This window comes from Anguilla anguilla, chromosome 11 (genome assembly GCF_013347855.1).
Source record: "Anguilla anguilla isolate fAngAng1 chromosome 11, fAngAng1.pri, whole genome shotgun sequence".
Lineage (NCBI taxonomy): Eukaryota > Metazoa > Chordata > Actinopteri > Anguilliformes > Anguillidae > Anguilla > Anguilla anguilla.
Window position 1 is genome coordinate 32,212,220 of NC_049211.1, and position 19,307 is coordinate 32,231,526.

Consider the following 19,307-nt stretch of genomic DNA (forward strand, 5'->3'; position numbering starts at 1 on the left):
ATTCTGCATACCATAGAAATTACTTTGGCAAACAGGATCCACTGTTGTTAAAAAACAAGCACAAAACCGTCCAGACCCACGGCGTACCTGTACAAAGTGTCATGAGTAAAACTTTTAATATATAGCTAGCTAGCTATGGCATGTCCTCACCTCTGTAACGTTATTTGTTGTCCTCCGTGTGTCCATACATCTGTATGGGTGGTATGCGCTAACTAGGTTAACCCCTTAGCGCACAAGCCAAATCTTGCCAATCCTTGCCCATACGTACCCTATTTAAGGCTTTATAATTCCAGATGTGAACACCACAGATACTTGAAAAATGGCTTAAATGAAGCAAGACATCTGTACAATTTACAATAATAACGCAGATTAGTTTATATTCATAATTTTGGAAGAAATAAAGTGCCACAGATGCAATTGCTTTGACAAAAAATCAAAAATGAATTTGCACTTTTTAAGTTTGCAATGAAGTACTGAGAGATTGCATATATACAGCATATTAAACTATACATGTGCTAGATCAAAAACTTCTTGACCACAAGTTCATAAAATCTAAGGGTGGATATGTAGAACTACTATAGATGTATGAAGCAAAAACTAAGCAGTTTACCCAGCGTCTCCAAATCTATCCAAAATGCCTAAATTATGCATTGCTGTAAATCACAACATATTTGCGTATTTCACTACAGATCAACTGTTTTAACTCAAGAAAATCACTATTGCAAAATTTTCCAGTGGGAATTACAAGCTTTCAGTCAGTACAGTGGTCTAAAATATCTACGGGTCCAGAAACATATCCAAAATCTCTCCAAATATGAATAAAATGCTTTTTGTCCATTATAAAGCATATAAACGAGCCCCTTATAAAGGTTTAAGATGAAACATTGCTATCAGATTAAAAAATAATGCAAAAATATTGTCACACAATGCAGTACAGTACCTAAATGTGTAATAATTAACTCTTGTGTGTATTTCTATACTCTGTACTCTGGTATGTTTTCTTGTATGGGGATGGGACGACATGAAAACAATTTTCAACCGTCTGCCACGTTTTGGCAATGTTCCAACTCTCACGTCGTCACTGTTGCATGCTTCACAAAAACTATTGTGAAATATCCACATTATATAACACCACTAACCTATTTAAAGATACTCAATTTCAAAAATAACGTATATAACCAAAATATTTTGAGCAGTAATACTTACACAGCAATGATGAAATTTCATCTATGTTCGGCAGATGGAGACAGAGACAGTGTCAATGATACTGTTCTATTCGCTTCTGTTTTGCTCCAGAAAACGATGTCAGCTAGGTCGATCAGCAAACATATGGCTTAGCTATGTCCAGAAGTCCTCAATAATAATAGTATTTTCCAAGAAATTACGAAATATCGTTAAGCACGTTTTGTTAGGTGCAGCGTATTTGTCTGCTAACAGAGTGAATGCGTAAGTGAATGCGCTGACCTATAAAACGCTATTCCAAAAGCGGAATTAGACATGTTATACATTGTTAGAAAGCTTATACTCTCCCCTACTGAATTAATGAATTGTCAATCAAGCCAGACGGTACTAAAAAGGGCGACGACATGTAAACAACAGGTGTGGCACTATGCACAGCTATTTTAGAAGATACCCAGGCGTCACAAATGCGTGTATATTTCCCAAACCGATTGTCCAAGACAATATATGACCACACAGTCTCAAAAGGGATATCTCTACACGTAAAACCAACAGTAAGGTTGTATATGTATTCAATATCTAGTCCCAGATATTGACTGTAGAATTACATGGTATCATTTTTAAAAACTTTTTCTCGTTTATTTCGTTATTCAGTGAGCAGCGTTTTCACTGCTGTATAGGCATATCTTAGGGCTATTGTCGGGTTTATCTTGTTGCTATGACAAAATAAGATTTTTTTTAGTGGTAAAATAATATTTTTATGAATGCCAAGATAGAAAATATTGTCCATTATGTCATGGGTGGGGGGTGTAGTTGTCCATGAAACTGCAGGGAGGGGGTGCGTGTTAAATGGACGACCAGAGCGACAATGGTGGGGCTGCGAAACTCCATTTTCAGCATAGTTGTCGTGTATCGTCTACTAATGAAACTAAAACAATGCGTTTCTGTTTTTAACTCACACTTTGGTTGCAGTAGCACCGAATGTCTGAGTTGGGTAATCTCGGCATGCCGGCGGCTTTGAGCCGGGGTGCCGAGATTACAATAGGGGCTTTGCGCTAAGAGGTTAACTAAAGATGGCATAATGCTACCATGTTAGCTAACGTTAGGAGATAAAACTGCTTAAAAATGTTGTGCCGTTCGAAGTGGTGGTTTTGGGAGATGCACCTGTGCATGCGTCCTACTAAACGTCCCTCAAAGGTCGTCCATGAGTGAGTGAGTGACTGACCACAATTTGCCATGCAAAGGTCGCCCGTGAGTGAGTGAGTGAGTGACCACAATATGCCATGCAAAGGTCGCCCGTGAGTGATTGAGTGAGTGTCCACAATTTTCCATGCATAGCCCACGGCAGCAGGCAGTCCTGCGTGCCATGGGAAAAATGTTAACAGTTCGTCGGAAACCACCTCATACTCTGTCCAATCAAGGAGGGAAAGAACTCTTAATAGAGGTTTTAGGAATGTAACTTGTAATCCTTTTGCTAAACTTGTAAGGGAAACCCAGGACTTAGTCACGGGCCTGCACAGCAGCTGTTCTTTGAGCAAAATTATTTATATCATAATTGTCACATTATTCTGTCTTCCACAGTAAACACAATCTTTATAACCGGACTGCCTTTAATAGTTTAGGTATTACCGCCCTTTAAGATTTTATTTGGTGGATAATTGGGGTGGTGGGGAGGGAGGGGATGGAAGGGGTGCCTCGATGATGAATATTAAAATTTGGGGGGGGGGGGGGGGGGGGGATGGCCTAGGTTTTTTTTTTTCTACCTCACCAGATATGTTAAAAAAGGGTGGTTGGTGCTGGATAGAGAGTTTAGGGAGGAAAGGAATTTATTTAAAATTTAAAATAGTCTTATGAGTATGTTTGGGATAGGATCCCCCTCAGGGTGATATGAAATGAATATTAATCTATGAATGAATGTAATTATTTTGTATGTGTTTTTTCTGACTTTTTCTTCTACTCTTACTAAGCCTATATTTGAAATGGTATGATATTGTTCCCTGTTATTTTTCTGTTCAGTTATCTTGTAACTTCTCACTGCATAATGCTCTTTATTTAATTTTTGCCATTATTATTATTATTATTATTATTATCTATTTATTTATTGTATGCTTTGGATTAAGGTACCTGCCTTTGATTACTGAGGGTGTTATCACTTACAGTAGTCCTTTTAAAGTCTGAACCAGTTTGCTATCTTGTCACATCGTATTGGTCCGGTTCGTTTCACACAAGCAAACATCAGACCATTTATGGTTCTCCTTCGGCGTTCCACTCCGCAGCGCTGCCCGAGAATGAAAAGTCCTTTATCGAGCGCACTGGCGGGTGCACATTCCTGGGATCGCTCGTAAGTGAGCCGCGGCCTCGGGCAGCTCTCCAGCGATCTGCCAATCGGCTGACGCACGGGGAGTGACTCACCGTATCATTCTGTGACAAAGCAACACGCGTGACTGCCGTCTTACCCAGATATACGACTCAGCACGCCGTGGTGTGTGAGGAGGGACGGGGGCGTCAGGATGCATGATGACAAGTAAAATTTACTACAACCGAGAGGTTGTGTATTCACTGTGGTTTACATTTCTGTCTTGCTCTCTCTCTCTCTCTTTCGCTCTCGCTGTAGTAAACTGCATGCCTGGTTACACACACACACACACACACACCCCCCCTTAATTTCTGTTTATTAATAGAAACTCGTGTGCTTTGCAGCGCTGCAGGGCTTGAAACTGAACAGTCTTGAATCGGACTTGGTTTCCCAGCGACCTGAGTTTCTCTCGGACCCTGTTGACACGGCCTTGAGGGTGGCCCCAGTGGTTTTGTACCAAAAATACTCTTCTGTGCTTTTTCCCCAGTTGGTTAGCTGCGCGTAGAAAAACAAAATCTAATCTCATGTAACCTGCTTGCAATGCATCTCAGTAAGTTTTCTGTCCATTTTGGACGACCTTTGATCCATTTTGAATGACAGCGACCTCGTCTTCTGTTTCTGGCTTTGCAGCGAAGGCCGAAAAGCAGACCTCCCTCGCTGCCCCCGCGTCCTCCCATGATCAGCTGAACACCAGCGCCTTCCTGAACAAAGGAGGCTCCCACCTTTTTCATCTCGGCACCAGCAATGGTGAGTCTTTTTACGCACAGGGACATACCCAGCGGCCTTGTCGTCAGTAACTGAAAACTGAAGGAGAAAATGTAGAAAAAGAAAGAAAAAAAAAAAACTTTTGAAAATTTGAAAATGCTGACTGGGCAACTGGACAGTATCCAGAGCACCTGGTGTTTTGTCATGTGACCACCTGTGTAAACAAGCGCACCTGCGATAATGTTTTCACACACCTGTGGGGCATGCTTTGATTTTTGCACCTTCCAGCAAACGGCGAGCCGCCATCTCGGAAGACGGTCGTCACGCCAGGCCAACCTATGCAGAAGAGCAAAGTCTATTCTGCGTTTATCGCCGACGTCAAGAATGCATTCGGAACGGAAAAGTTTAAACGGCTGTTAATGGCAGTTCAGGAGTACAAAAATACAGACAATTATGAAAGCATGGTCTCGGAGGTTGTGAGTTTGTTCACGGAGAGATCGGAAGGTTTTTCTCTTCTTAGAAGTAAGTACTCTGCCTACTTTGATCTGCCATTTCTGAAGGCCTAGGTTTTGCATGAAGACACTGTCAGTATCCGAAACTTGGAGCCATGTTTGGTTTTTGAATTTTGGAGTCTCATATTGTCAGAGAAGAAATTTCTAGAACTAGAGTGCTTCAGGAGGAAAAGCTGGAATATTGTGATTCATTTGTGAATTTGATTTGAAAACGCTTTTATCCAAATGCCTTCCATTACCAGTTATTCAGGGGAGATTATTGTACTCAGTCAGTGGTAACACTTTAGAATAAGGTCGCATGAATTGGCATTAAATAATGTCATTGTTACCTGCTTACTGAAAAGTTCATCTGTACAGCTTTGTTAATGTATTTGTACATCATTAATTCATGTTAGCAATTGCATTAGTTAATGCCAGTTCATACTGGGATTAAAAAACAGTTAATGTATTTGTTAATGGTTAATTATGAGGTTATCCTATGTTTTCATAATGTATAAATAATCATGTTACAACTACTTCAGTTAATGTATTTGTTAACTGGTAACTAGATTTAATGCGTAATTAATGCATTTGTACATCATTAACTCATGTTAACAACTACATTAGTTAATGCCAATTCATGTGACGTTATTGTAAAGTGTTACCCAACAAATTAGTCCAATTTACTCCATTCACTCGAAATTCAATACTGCAGATATGAGCTACAGGTAAGGAGTAGAACTGTCAGTAGACTAAAAAAACATTCCAAACAGGAGGTCGTAGGTTTGAAAAATGTATTGTATTATGCTTATGTAGTAGCTGCTGCTCTTTTTAAACATACTAAAGACCATTGTGTCTGGTCAGTCAGAGAGTCCAGCCCCGTCGTTTACTGCATGGAAAAGACTCCATAGTGAAAGGCATATAAATGTGTACCGGAGCCCATGGGACAGGCGCTGCGGTCCCAGAACAGGGAGTGAGGCATGGGGGCGTCGTCTGAGGTGATGATTTCGGGGGCCCTGTCTCCACAGCCTTCTCCATGTTCGTGCGGCCTCAGCACAAGGAGCGCTTCCTCAGGATGGTAGAGGACCTATCGGGGGGGGGCACAGCCTCGCCCTCCCCAGCTCCAGCAGCCGAGGACCCCCAGGTGCGCCTGGAAGCGCCAGGTAATACCCCCCCCCCCGTTAACCCACTGACGCATAGAACCCCTCCCGCTACCCACTAACTCACTAATTGCCTACATTACAGGCATTTAGCAGACGCTCAACCTGTGACCTTTAGGTTACAAGACCAGCTCCTTAGCCATTATACTACAATGCCACCCCAATATGCTGCCTACATACAGTATGTTTCTGTGTCCCCTACAAACATATTGGGTATGCAGTGGTCCCAGAAACACTACCATTGTAAAACCCGAAAGCCTGTTGAATGCTCCACAAAGTTCTACCCCTACTCTCTGGTAGGTCTGAAGATGACGTGATCGACATAACGGCCCTTAGTGCAGCCTCGCTCTGTGTGTGAACAGATGCAGGATACATTGCATTACGGTGTTTAGCATCGGTGCGACGGACAACCCGCATTAGCCACGTTTTGCTTTCCCGTGGCTACTGAGGAAAATTTGATTAAGCCGTCAGGCGTCTGTCGGCCTCTTTCAGGTTCCAGCGAGACGTCAGCGAGAGGACAAAGCAAGATCTCCGCCTTCTTCTCTTCCAGTCAGAGAAAGTAGGCGTCGCCACCACCACGCCGCGCCGCGCAGCCAAGAGTTCCCCGCCCGGAAAGTTTGTCCGTCCTGCTCCCAATGTGTCAACGTTTCCAGGACCTCCCGGCCTCGCCTGTAACAGAAACAGAAACCGGGGGGGGGGGGGGGGGTGGCTTTTCTTCTAAGCAGGTGTAGGCTCAATGGAGACAGACAGAAGTTTTGTTTTGCAAGCCAAGGATTTGCCTTTTTGGATGGCGCAAGATGTATGGAACGCACCCTCCACCCGGCACCTCTGTGACTGGCCGCCCGGCCGGTTCTTTCAGTACTGGACGACTGTGCACGGCTACCCTTTAAGGAAAACCGGGAATTCAAGTTCACCTTTAGCAAGAAACTGCATTTTGCTGGATGTGATGAATGACTATGAGAATGGGTCAGGGTTCTGTCTAAAAACGAGAATGTTAACATTACAGTGCTGGCGTAGGAAAGGGCACGCAAATTATTATAATTTTTTTTTCATTCAGTATTTGCTTTGTTACAATTTGTGAAAATAACCAGCTTGGAATACTGTTTAAAGAAAATATTTCAAATGGTAAAAATGTTCAAACTTGATATTAAAATTATTTTCTATAAAGGTAAGCTTTTTGTTTGCTAAAGAAAAATTGAATCCCACGTGGACCAATTCAATGGCATACCTTGTCAAAACTTGTTTACGGGTTGGGAAAGTGTCTTCTTGTTCGCATTGACTGAATGGTGAAGGAGAATTAGTAACTGTTTTGACGGCAGTGATTATTATTGTTGTTATTAGTAGTAGCAGTAGTAATAGTAGTAGTGTTAATATTAGTATTGCAATTGCCAGACGAGCAAAATATAGAAAAGAATGGTGTGTTCAGCCCATTCAGACTTCGCATTTACATTTATTGTGTTAAGCAGCGGTGGGCAGGAGGGCCATGTCCATTTGTGCGTTGCAGTTACTGACATTTCTGGGCAGGTTCATGAATCCCAACTGAAGACTGTTCTTGTGTCCCCATATGAACCTCCCCATGTGTTCTTTTCTACGGTTCCAGACGAACCAGCTTCGTTGCTAAATATCTGCATGAACCAGGGTAACGGGTGCAAGAACATGAATGCAAACGGATCCTAGAGGAACAGCCTTGCCCACCTCTGATCCAAAGCGAATTTAGCACTATGTCAAGGCTTGTCTTGACAACGCCAAGGGTCTTAGCCTCTACTGCATGACCAGACGAGCTCGCACAACATTTCTATCAAATTCTAACCAGGTTTATGAAGAGTTGTGAGGCTGTTGATTTCTTTGGAATTTTAAAAGAAAACACAGTCAATTAAATAAACCTACAAACAAACCAGGCTCTAAAACGTTTCCAAAACAGCTAACAGCTAGCATACAATGAGATTATGCCACTTTGGGAATTTTGGAATTCCACACATTTCCCGTACTGGTTCGTTTCATTGACTTCTGTTTCTGTCTGGAAGGAAATAATCTCGGCCGTACATGGAATGCAAAGATGGTATTGAAACCTGATTGGTGACCAATGATTGTTGCATCATTTGGTACCGCTACGTTCGTTTAAATGCTCAGGAAGTGACAAAATATAATAATAATAACAATCGTAATGATCATTAATAATAATAATAATAATAATAATAATAAGTTATTTATATAGCACCTTTCGTTCAACACATGCCACCCTCAATGCTTTACACGAAGGTTAAAACAAAAGCACAGATTGACATAAAAATACGGATTAAGCACAATAAGATTTAAAAAAGAAAATCCATGAAATTTGAATTCCCGTTGAAGTGACACGAGTGCATGCGTGTTAAATATGTGTATGTATTAAGAGTACTTTAAAAATAAATGATCAATTGTTAAGAAGCTACATTGAAAAGATAAGTATTTAGCTGGGTCTTAAGTGTCCACTGAGTGCACCTCCCTAAAAGCCCTGAGCAGGCTTTTCCAGGGACTGGGTGCATGATTTAAGATGGCTGCTTCCTCAATCTTATTTTATTTTATTTTTTTGGCCCTGTGGTATTGAGAGGTCAGTGAGTCAGCATCAGATGACCCGAGCGCTCATGCAGGGGCATAAGGAACCCAGGGAATCTGCGATATACGCGGGGCTTAAGCCTAGGTGCTTTCTAGACAAGCGGAAGAACTTTGAGGTCTGTCCTGGATGCCACCGGAAGCTAGTTTAGGGAAAACCAGAGTGATGTGCTCTGCTTTTTTTTTCTTTTTGGTGACGAGACAGTGTGTTCTGTGTAAGCTGTAGCCTATTAATAGATTTAGGGGTGCGGGTGCCAGTATAAATGGCATTGCAGTTGTCCAGTCTGCTTGGAAACAAAAGCCTGGAGAAGTTTTTTTCAGCATTGTGCCTGGTTAAAAGGATCAAACCTTAATAATGTTTCTGAGATGAGAGAAAACTATCCTTCTTTTTGTGTGATGCAAAACTTTGAGAGTCAGAGTCTAAATGGCCCCCAGGCTTGTTGCTTCTGGTTTGACCTGGGGGGTAAAATCTCCAAGCTTAAAGAGAAGTGCAGCCAAGTAAACGAATTTCAGTTTTGTCCTAATTTAGCTTCAGACAGTTACTGCTCAACCAATTGTTGATGGCAGATACGCACGGAAACGAAGAACTGCAAAGCTGATACATTAGCCCTGTCCAATAAACTGAGTCATTAAACAGCCGTGTTTTACGCGTTATTTAAGAACGGACATTATTATGTAAGGGAAGAGTGTTATGGGGTTTTCCCCTGTGTCTTAAGAGCATCGTTAAAAATGTTGACCTTTATACGTGGTGCACAGTCACGCAACTTGTAAAATGACTCATTTTATAATAGGTTTTAAGATCATTTTTATATACTTACACACTGGGGTGACGTGGTTTAATTGACTGTTTATGTAGCAGCTGTGCAGTTTAATGCATAATTAATATTATAATACGTCTTGAACTCTGAGCACCAACGGTTGTAAATTGATTTCCAGTTAAATTAAGCTTGTGAAACATAGTCTACCTGTATTTCCTTTACAGTCTGGAATATTTGTTGCTTTATATTTTTCCCGGTAACTGTGTAACATAGACTACTTGCGCAGGAAATATCATACAACAGATTCATATTTAGTTTATGTATTCTGACTTTAAAATTCCGTTTGTCTTTTGGTACTGTAGTCAAGGCGTATTGGCCACCCCACTGTGACAGTATCTTATACCCGTCTATTGTGCCTTGCGGGAGTTTTTCCGTGTGTGTATTGCTTGTTTACCTTAACGCAGGGATCCTTAATTTTATCCTGAAAGTGTGGGTGCCGGCTTTTGTTCCAACCAAGCAGTAATACACCCGATCGTGCTTATCAAGGTCCTTAGCAAAGGCTCTTGTGATTGATTAGTAGAATCAAGTGTGTTACAACTTGGTTGGAACAAAAGCCTGCACCCACAATGGCGCTTTTTGTATAAGAGTAAGGACCGCTGCCTTAACGATAAAAACAAAAGTACCACTGCTAAAATGATTACACTGTAGAACATGTACATTTATCCTGTAGACATCCCGTGCCTTCCCAACGAGTTCCATTATAAGTTTTACTGTATATGTAAACAATTGCCTTCAGCCCACGTGTGCTGAGTAAGAATGACAGTGCGATGACGCGATAATTCCAATATCGTCCCGCGCTTTATATAACAGCCCTTGCAATGGGGAATGAAGACCTGCGTCGGTAAGACATGAATACAGTAAGTAGCCTTTGTACATTGGTTTTAATACGGGGCGTTATCGCCGTATTCAACCCCTTTTCATGTTAAAATATGCCCTTTTGAGTTTACTTTTAAAGCCATTCCAAGTCAGATGCATGCTAGCAGTTGCTCATTTAATTTCTTGCGAATATTTTCCCACAAAATTAGTTTTATGTAGACTAAGATGTAGGTGAAAATGGGATTTTATTTGCAACATTTACGAACGTAGTAACACCCATTTGGACGGGTTTTCTTTGTACAGAATTTGTACTATATAGACTAAGATGTAGGTAAGTAAAGGGGGTAGGCTATGTTATTTGCAACATTTTCTAACGTAGATTAACATATGTATTAACTTGTTTCTATACAGTTGGGTATGCGAATTTTGCGTCAAGAATACATGTTGCCCAAAAAAATGTAACATTTGTGTATGTTCGTACAGATCGTAATTTTACCGCATCTCTTCATTCAGCAGGTGGTAATTGTCCTTGCTGCTTTGGCCTTTGCGCCGTGTAATAGCAACGAACTGCAAGCGCCAGTTTACAAGTGGACAGATGACGTGACGGGAGTTCCCGTGACGTGTGACAAGTGTCCCCCTGGAACTCACGTGGTGAAGCACTGCACAAAGAAAAGGCCAACAGAGTGTGGCGCATGCCCAGACCGGCATTACACAGAATTCTGGAATTACATAGAGCGATGCAGATATTGTAATGTTTTCTGCATGGAGGACCAATTCGAAAAATCACCCTGTAACGCAACACACAATAGGGTGTGCGAGTGTAAATCTGGACATTATTTTAATCAAGGATTTTGCATGAAGCACAGCACTTGTCCTCCCGGTGAAGGCGTACATGTGACTGGTAAGTTATACCCCATAACCATTCTCGTACACTCACTACAAAACCTACTACATTCATTTAGATATAGGTAGTTTGAACCTCTCTTTGGTGATTTTTACGTGCCTTGTAAAATATGTAAACTTATTCCGTCGGTTTCGGGTTTTTTTTGTTTCGTAATTTTTTTATTTCTTGTTACTTGCGATTCCGTTTGATTTTAGTTTTTGCACTATGTTTGAAAGCAGTTGCAGTATATTAATATGCTCGTTTGTGCTTATGATGAAGGCTATAGCGGTAAAGGCTACAGTGTATTTAATCATTTAGCAATGGGTTCCTTCAGACGCCTTTAGCTAAGGTTTATACAAAGATCTTGAATGAAATGAATGAGTGATCCTACTATTTATTTTTATTCCACGAAGGTACAGCGGAGGCCGACGTCAAATGTGTGCCGTGTGAGGAGGGCTACTTTTCGTCCGAGTACTCGAGCATAGAACCATGTCAGAAACATTCTCGGTGCAAAGACCACGAGAGAGCCATTCCCGGCCACGCGAAACGGGACACGTTTTGTACGTTGTGCAAGCCTCGCAGCTGTGACCTTTCAGGCTCTTCCGAAGGTGAGATTTTTGGCTTAATTCTGTGGTCAGTCAATATATCATCTCATCTATCTCATTTATTCGTTTATTTATCTGCTATTTACAATTGTTAACACACCGTTCTCAAACAGTAATGGCACATGTCGTATTGGAGAGTGATAATGTCATGTGGAAATCTTTTCTCCGTACAGATCAGGCTGTGTGTGACAGGGCTGTGATGGACTACGTCTCCCAATATCCTCTCCATCTCAAGAAACGCAGACGACTTGAAAACACAATGAGAAGGATAGCCAAGGAGAAGGGCAAAAATGTGCCCCTAGTGAACATGTTCCTGACTATTCAGGAGAGCCGCAAAGATCAGCCATTTGCCTGTATAATGGTAGACATCTTGAAAAAATCTTCTTTATTTAATTTGGAATGTAAAGTCAAGAAATTTTTCCTAGGCGAGGAAGAGGAATGTTAACGTGGTTACTTGTTTGAGTGTTGCTCATTGAACAGCAGTGACAGGGGATGTTATAGCTAAGAATTAGCCTGTGTTTGTATCAAGGTTGTTGTATTATTTTGTTTGGTGTACGTTTTGAGTAAGTACGACAACAAGCCAGAATTCCATCAGTCAAGTATCAAACTGTGTGAAAGCTTTTTATTTTCATTTTTTTAATTTTTGTAAAGTGCTGTGTCACCTTAATTTTTTAATTTTTGTAAAGTGCTGTGTCACCTTGGATAATCTTGTCCAGAGTAAAAAAATCAATGCAGTCAGAATGGTGGAGGCATGGTTTGCTATGCAAACGTAGCTTGCTGGTATGACCCGTATGTGTATGAATAAATAAACTGAGTGCCATTGGGCTAGGTTATGCTTTCTGTTATGGGTCTTACTCAGTAAGTAATCCTGTCATATTTAGCTGGCGCTTTCACTATGAACGTGCTGGGAACACTTTTCCCATGTTTAACTTATTGAAATGAGGTTGTTTTATGTCAATTCTGTTTTGTTTTTGTTCACGTAATGAGGTCACCTAACAGTTACTAATTTATTAACCTTTGTTGTAACATACATCTGTCTGTGAATATTTATGCTGCAATATAGACTTTGAAATATATGTTTAGAAGGAAATTAGATAGCGTAGTCCTGAATATAATGCAAAAGCAAATCACACTCTGACACCATGTAAAAAATACCAAATAAATTGTTTTTTTTCATAACACATTCAGTAACTACTTGTCCAGTCTGTAATAATAATATATTCTGTTTTTATCTAACAAAATATTATTTCAATATTCTACTTAAAAGATGGATCAAGTGTAGGCTACTGCCAAGAGAAACCTAAGCTGGTGCTAAAAAATAAGAAACTTAATTCTAATACCTAAGACTTGTGAGGGAAGAAGAAGGTTATTTTTTAAAAAGAAACATTGAGGATTAGTCTGAAGGGGTGAATGGGTTTATAGAGGTTTTTGGAAAAAGTGGCAGAGAATCTCTCTTCTGACCGGGAGGTCGTCCCTCCATTAGGAAATGAGGGCAGTGAAGAGCCAGGGTCTTTTTGAAGAGCAGCCTACAGGAGCTCATAGAGAAGGGAGAACCAGTTGGTGAGAGGATGGTGAATAAAAAGGTTCAGCTGGAGTGTGTTGGGGTCATCATTGTCTGAAGATAGGAAGGGGCAGTGCTGTTCGCAGCTTGGTATGTCAGTGTGAGAATGTTGAATGCAGCCACTGAAAGCCAGTGAAGGTTATTATTAATTATTATGAATTACATTTATATAGCACTTTTCCAAATGCTCAAAGTGCTTTACAGTGAAGGGGAACTCACCTCACCCACCACCAATGTGTTCAAAAGTGACATGACCTATTGGCACATGCAGGTGGAAGACCAGGTAGACAGCAGCATTCAGGGTATGTTTCAGTGGTCCGATGACACAGGTCACAAACTGGCCAGTCGGGCTTTATAATAGTCCAGATGTGAAGTTGCGAGGGCTTGTACAAGTAATTGTGTGTGCAGCCTCTTTAGTGAGGAAGTGGTGGATTCTCCTGATGTTGTTAAAGGAGGGAGTGCAGGATTGGGCATTTACAGCAATCAGTCCCGTGATGCCAATTTGACAGAAATGATCAGCAAACCTGCCCCAACTGTCTTGGAACATTTCATTCCAAAGTTCTGATACAGAAAAAAAAAAACATTCCAGCCATGTTTGCACACAAACTTAATGGTTTGTTATCTTTTAGTCAAAAAATAAATCAATAAATAAATAGACATGGAGTACATGTGCCAAATACATTGCGAAAATGTTCCGAATGAAAGCTTTGAAAGAGTAGATTTGTTTGACACTGATAACGTTCCTGGCATTCATGACCTTGAACTGTTTTTAAGGGAATCGGGTGAAAAGACCAAACTAGCCAACATCCCAAGGTCATTTCTGCAGTTTCCTTTTCTTCAATTTTCCTCGTTAGTTATATATAATGTTCCAGGGGACACTGGACAAATATGTGTGCTGGGAAGTTTCATGTGAATTTTCCAGAATGTTCAGGGAATTCTGTAAGAGAGAAAAATTTAGGTTTATGGTTAGGGTTACATGGCTGGTTTGCATCACTAGTCTTTGTGCAGCACAGCCCTGGTTATTCTCTACTGAAGAGTACCTAAACTCAGTTGCATGAATTGTTCTTATCGTATGTTTACCTCTCTCAGTAGATTTGCTCACTGGTTTTTTTTTTTTGGTTTCAAATTTTTTTAAATACCTTGAGGAAGAGATTTTTGGCTATATAGATGTCACCCATCCAGAGATATTATGTATAACTGGCCTCTGTTAGGCATCCTTGGCTTCAGTCTCACAAATTCGTGGAGGAAGTTGCAGGAATGTAGCATTCTTATGTAACATTTTTTAATGGAAAAAATAACTACTATAATAAAATGTATATTATTGTTTTGTACCATACTGAACCACAGACTAATTCCAGAAATAATGATGTGATTGTATTAAAATCTGTCTGGTTTCTAGAGATCTTTAAATTTTAAATTAAATCTTTTTAAAGAAAAAAATAAGTGTGGATTAATTTAACATACTTTTCATTTCTTTTGTGGATAATTAGAAAGAAGGCTTGTTTTGAGTGTATATCTTTATGTCTGGTACCTTATCTTAGTTTACAAGCTGCCCAACATATAGTTTGGGCATGTTGTCAAATATGTAACCTCCCATGTTCAATTAGTTCCCTTAGAAAAAGATTTATTCTTGTTCCCTATCTCTTTGGAAAAACTGTAAGCTTCTCTGTCTGTATAGAAGGTATAAAACTTGTTGAGTATACTGCAGATTTTCAGAGAACTACACAGGACTGCAGACTCTATTTCTTTGCATGATATCATGTATTAAGACTTAAGACTTATGTATACACACACACAAACAAGCATATGCAAACACATTGCTGAATTAATTGAATTGAATTTTCTGTTTGGACTTGCCTTTAAAAATGTAATTGAGAAACCAGGCCATTAACAAACATGGGAAAACTGTAACAGTAAGCCCCCAGGTTTTATTTGGGTTTTTCAATACAGCCTGTCCAAATGACTAAGCCCAGACATAATCTGTGGTCTTTTTTTTCCTTCTTTTTTTTTTGGGGGAGGGGGGGGAGGGGGGGGGGGGGGACTCTGCACTGTTTCAGGTGGAAAATTCTCATTCTCTTAATCTGTGGCTTGGTATCACATCCCAGGTGTGTGTGCTCACTCCACCAGTAGTGTTGATATGGCAGAGGCTACTCTGCTGGTAGTTTTTCAAATGTTACTCCCAACACTGTCAATCATCAAGTTTCAGGCTTAACTTTTCTTGTGGAACATTGATATTCGGTAGCTAGCTACCCAAATAAAGCTATATAAATAGCCATCTCTGTGATATCAAATTTGTCGAATGATTATCAATTTCAGCCAACTTTATGAATTCTGAATGAATACAGGACTTCAGATGCTCCAGCAGCATCTGCCCCCTGAGGTAGGCTAATCCATGAGTGCTGCCAGACAGGACAGAATAACACTCCCCATCCTTTTTAAAACCGTTGGTGAATTAATTTGCCCTGTCTCTGGCTGTAGTCTTCATTGATAAATGCTTCTTTAGCTCAGTTGTAAATCTAATTCTTGATATTATTGTTTGTTTTCTGCCATATTTATACGAAGAACTAGCTCACAACTGTCACACAGACATGGGAGAGAGGTTGTGTTAACTTTGTGAAAGACCTGCAACATTTTACAACTGAATTCCGCAGAGCTCTCGTCAGAATTCTGCCTGCACAGATTCCGTGCGTGTAGATTCCATGCAGGCCTGCAAATGACTCAGATATAAACATCATTCTTCACAGGGTACAGGCTTTACATTAGCCTACCTAATTTGGGGCTATCAAGCTTAAATACGTGTTTCCAAATGACTCGCACATAAACGTCATAACCATTCATTCTCATTATATACCACAAGCAGGCATGACAAGCTCAAGACCTAACTATTTCTAACTATTTAATAAAGGCATATTTTTCCAAGGGGTGTGTCCAAATACAGTAAACCATTTGTGTGTTGTTCCACTGCAATGTCCACCAATGCTAAACCAAGGCCCTGACTCACTGTGGTTATAAAATGTTCCGGTACTTTGTGGAAATCACTCTTGTTGTCCTTGTTCTACAGTAATGCATTCACCCTGTTATCTGAAACAAATTCCCACAGACATGACTGCCTGTAACCAGCTATGTAATCACCGCGGTTTGGTTCTCCAATTTGTCATTCACAATAAGGTTTTCCCCAGTCTGTATCCTGACCTCATGAGCAAAAATGCTTGACTGATCCTAGATCAGCACTCATTCCTGGAAATGCTTTATGAATATAGGCCTTGATCTTGAACACCCCGAGATCCTCTGCTAATAATATGCGTTTGGGCAAGCTATCCCATGTATTACCGACTTTCGCTGAGAAACAAATTGTTCCTGATATCAGTCTGAATATTATTAACTAATTTCCACCTGTGTTCCCCATGTCTCAATGGACAGATCTCAACTCGATATCACCTGTGGTATTCACATGTTTTAAATCAGCCATTTACAAATAGAATCATTAAGTGCATGTTCCTTTATTAGAGACAGACCCCAACCAGGCAAATTTGGGTCTATCACTGATAAAGATAAATAGTTTCTCTGGCAGTCTGCATGTAAACAGGTTCCTAGGATGGTGACCATAACCTAGCTAAGGAACACTGTGTGCATGAATACACAGTCAGTCCTCCTTTGTTTTGGTCCACCACCTGACCAAAACAAATTTCTCAATAGTTTTGGGAAAAGCAGGTGTCCGTCATAGATAAGCCATTATTTGAAGGCCAGTTCCAAGTTCAACATGTACTGGAGTTACTTGTAGCATGACAGCATAGAGCAAACAAACATATTCAACCACTAGGACACATTGCTCAAAAATGAAGCAACACATGTTTTTGTGACTGTGGTGTGTGGTGTAGGGTGGCTTTCATGGAAGTGGGTAACACACTCCATGCTTCATGACGTTGTAATGGTCTAAAACGTTTTCTTAATAATATGACTCTGTTTTCTTCTTACTGTAATCATGGCAGTTTACAGTATGCATTGACCACTATTCTCATTTGGGAATTCTGTTGAAATAAACCTTTTGGGATGTACATGTAAATCGCTGTGGGTAGAAGATCTGTTAAGTGCTTTTATGTAGATGTCAGTTAAAAAAAAATTAAAAAAAAACCTATCCATGTTTTTGACATTTTTGAGATTTACAAAAAGAACAAGATGGCATCATTGGTTTTATTTATGGTTTCATAGTTCTGGCACAAATATAAAGCTTATTCAAAACCACATAACTGAATGTCTAATACAATATAATGTATGAATTATGAAATCTTTGGGCTCATACTGAAAAGTTGCCTTTTTGGATATAAGTGTTTTTTTTTTGTTTGTTTGTTTTTTTACCACATTGAAAATATGCAGTATTCATCCTGATTCAGGATTGGGGCTATATGGGATTCTTAAAGTACAGCAAAAGTAAAATAAATCATTTTTCCTGTTTTTTTCCTTCTTATCTCTTTCAGATTTAGCCTAAATATAGAATTTCCCAAAAGATTGATGTTAAAATGCTTTTCATACATGCTAAATAAACCCTTTAGTTAATATTTTCTGATTTTATTTGAGAAATCTCAAAATGTACAGGCCATGTATGTTATATTATATTTAACTTATCCATTTCAGAAGCAAATATTTTTTTAAATAAAAATGTTTTATTTAAATCTTACACCTTTATTTCAAAAATAAATATTTATATTTAGTTTATAATTTAAATCATAGTTTAAATCAAGATTTCTTTTAACATTTTTTGCCACAAGTCTGTTAAAACAATTTTACTATTAAATATTTATTTGTATCTTAAATCTTGGGTTCCAAATTAAATATTTTAGCTTATATCTTAAATATTAGTTTTTTTATTAAAAGCATGATTAAACATTTAACTTAATATGTAGTTTATCACAAATCTTGTTTAAAATTTTAAATATTTAGCCAAAAATAAATATTTATATATTAAAGATAAGATATAAATATTTAAATTAGAATGTAAGATTTAAGATTAAAAAATGTATTTTTAGCTAAATATTAACATTTTTAACCAAGATCATCACCATGCATCACTAAAGGCATTAGTTCATTAGGAATTAGGTACTATTAGGGATCTGTGTTTATCACTATCTAGCAAGCCCCTCTGGTCACATGTTACATGCAAAAAAAAAATGTTTTTAAATAAAAAAATACATAAAACCTTCAGGACCACTGCTATGTCATCATTCAATATGTGTAACTTAACATTTGTAGGAATTGAGTTCCATCCAACCATTATCTAATCTGCTTATTCCTGGTCAGGGTTGTGCTGGAAATGTATGTTTTTCAGTCTATTCTTTGTGTGTATTTGAGCCATGGAGAGCTTCTTCTGGTGCATGAAAGGGGAAATGCCAGTAATGAAATAAAAATGCTTTCTATTTTTCCACCACACATAGTGTCAGCTCACTGGTTCTTTTTACATTATACACAAATGAGTGTACGAACAGCCACCCTAGGAACTGCATTTTTAAATTTTCAGATGACACTGCGATCCTCAGCCTACTGCACAAGGACACAAGTCCTTCAGCCTACTTCACTGAAATAGAGAGTTTTGTGCAGTGGTGTGATGCCAACAATCTCATTTTAAATGTAAGAAAAACTGAGGAGATGGTTCTGGACCCTAGGTCAGTGGGGGATCATAGTCCAGTGGTCATACTTGATGAACCAGTTTAATCAGGTCTGCTCCTATAAGTACCTTGGCCTTCACTTGGACAACACCTTTAGCTGGAAGGCTCATGTTGAAAGTTTGTGTTCTCATTTACAGCAGAGATGTTTTTTACTTTTTACACAGACTCATGGTGCATGGGGTGGATCAGAGGTTTATGTTTTTATTCTATCGGACTGTATTAGAGAGCATACTCAGGTATGGGATGTCAGCATGGTATGGCAATCTCACTTTACAGTTAAAATCTAAGCTTGCTCGTCTTGTACAGATTGCCATGAAGGTTATGGGGAGGAATGAACACCAGACCCTCCAGTCAATACATGAGCAGTCTGTTCTCAGGCAAGCATAGAGAATATTGTCTGATCCATCTCATATTCTCCACGCCGAGTATGAGCTCTTACCCTCTGGCAGATGATATAGAGTACCCCAATGTAAACTCAACC

The 19,307-nt window shown here is 39.5% G+C and overlaps 2 protein-coding genes across 4 annotated transcripts in view; both read left to right on the plus strand.

Moving 5' to 3' along the window:
* The window catches only part of rtel1 (regulator of telomere elongation helicase 1), a 47,502-nt gene extending 39,187 nt beyond the window's left edge, over nucleotides 1-8,315 (plus strand). For 2 of the 3 annotated variants that reach the window (XM_035382150.1, XM_035382152.1), the window contains 4 exons: nucleotides 4,157-4,282; nucleotides 4,529-4,762; nucleotides 5,760-5,894; nucleotides 6,384-8,315. In XM_035382150.1, the coding sequence (XP_035238041.1) occupies nucleotides 4,157-4,282; nucleotides 4,529-4,762; nucleotides 5,760-5,894; nucleotides 6,384-6,454 (566 nt within the window). In that variant the 3' untranslated portion in view covers nucleotides 6,455-8,315. The remainder of the gene's footprint in view (nucleotides 1-4,156; nucleotides 4,283-4,528; nucleotides 4,763-5,759; nucleotides 5,895-6,383) is intronic. The other variant, XM_035382151.1, reaches the window with a different exon arrangement.
* Nucleotides 8,316-10,063: 1,748 nt separating this feature from the next.
* Nucleotides 10,064-12,788, plus strand: LOC118207318 (tumor necrosis factor receptor superfamily member 6B-like). The gene is made up of 4 exons (XM_035380784.1): nucleotides 10,064-10,158; nucleotides 10,631-11,018; nucleotides 11,414-11,608; nucleotides 11,779-12,788. The coding sequence occupies exons 1-4, from the start codon at nucleotides 10,150-10,152 to the stop codon at nucleotides 12,048-12,050; spliced, it is 864 nt and encodes a 287-aa protein (XP_035236675.1). The 5' UTR covers nucleotides 10,064-10,149; the 3' UTR covers nucleotides 12,051-12,788.
* The last annotated feature ends 6,519 nt before the right edge of the window (nucleotides 12,789-19,307 follow it).

What these genes read in the sequence shown, in the direction of transcription:
- LOC118207318 (XM_035380784.1), top strand. An exon ending in TGAAGGCGTACATGTGACTG is followed by an intron (nt 11,019 to 11,413) that starts GTAAGTTATACC and finishes TATTCCACGAAG; the next exon opens with GTACAGCGGAGGCCGACGTC. An exon ending in CCTTTCAGGCTCTTCCGAAG is followed by an intron (nt 11,609 to 11,778) that starts GTGAGATTTTTG and finishes TTCTCCGTACAG; the next exon opens with ATCAGGCTGTGTGTGACAGG.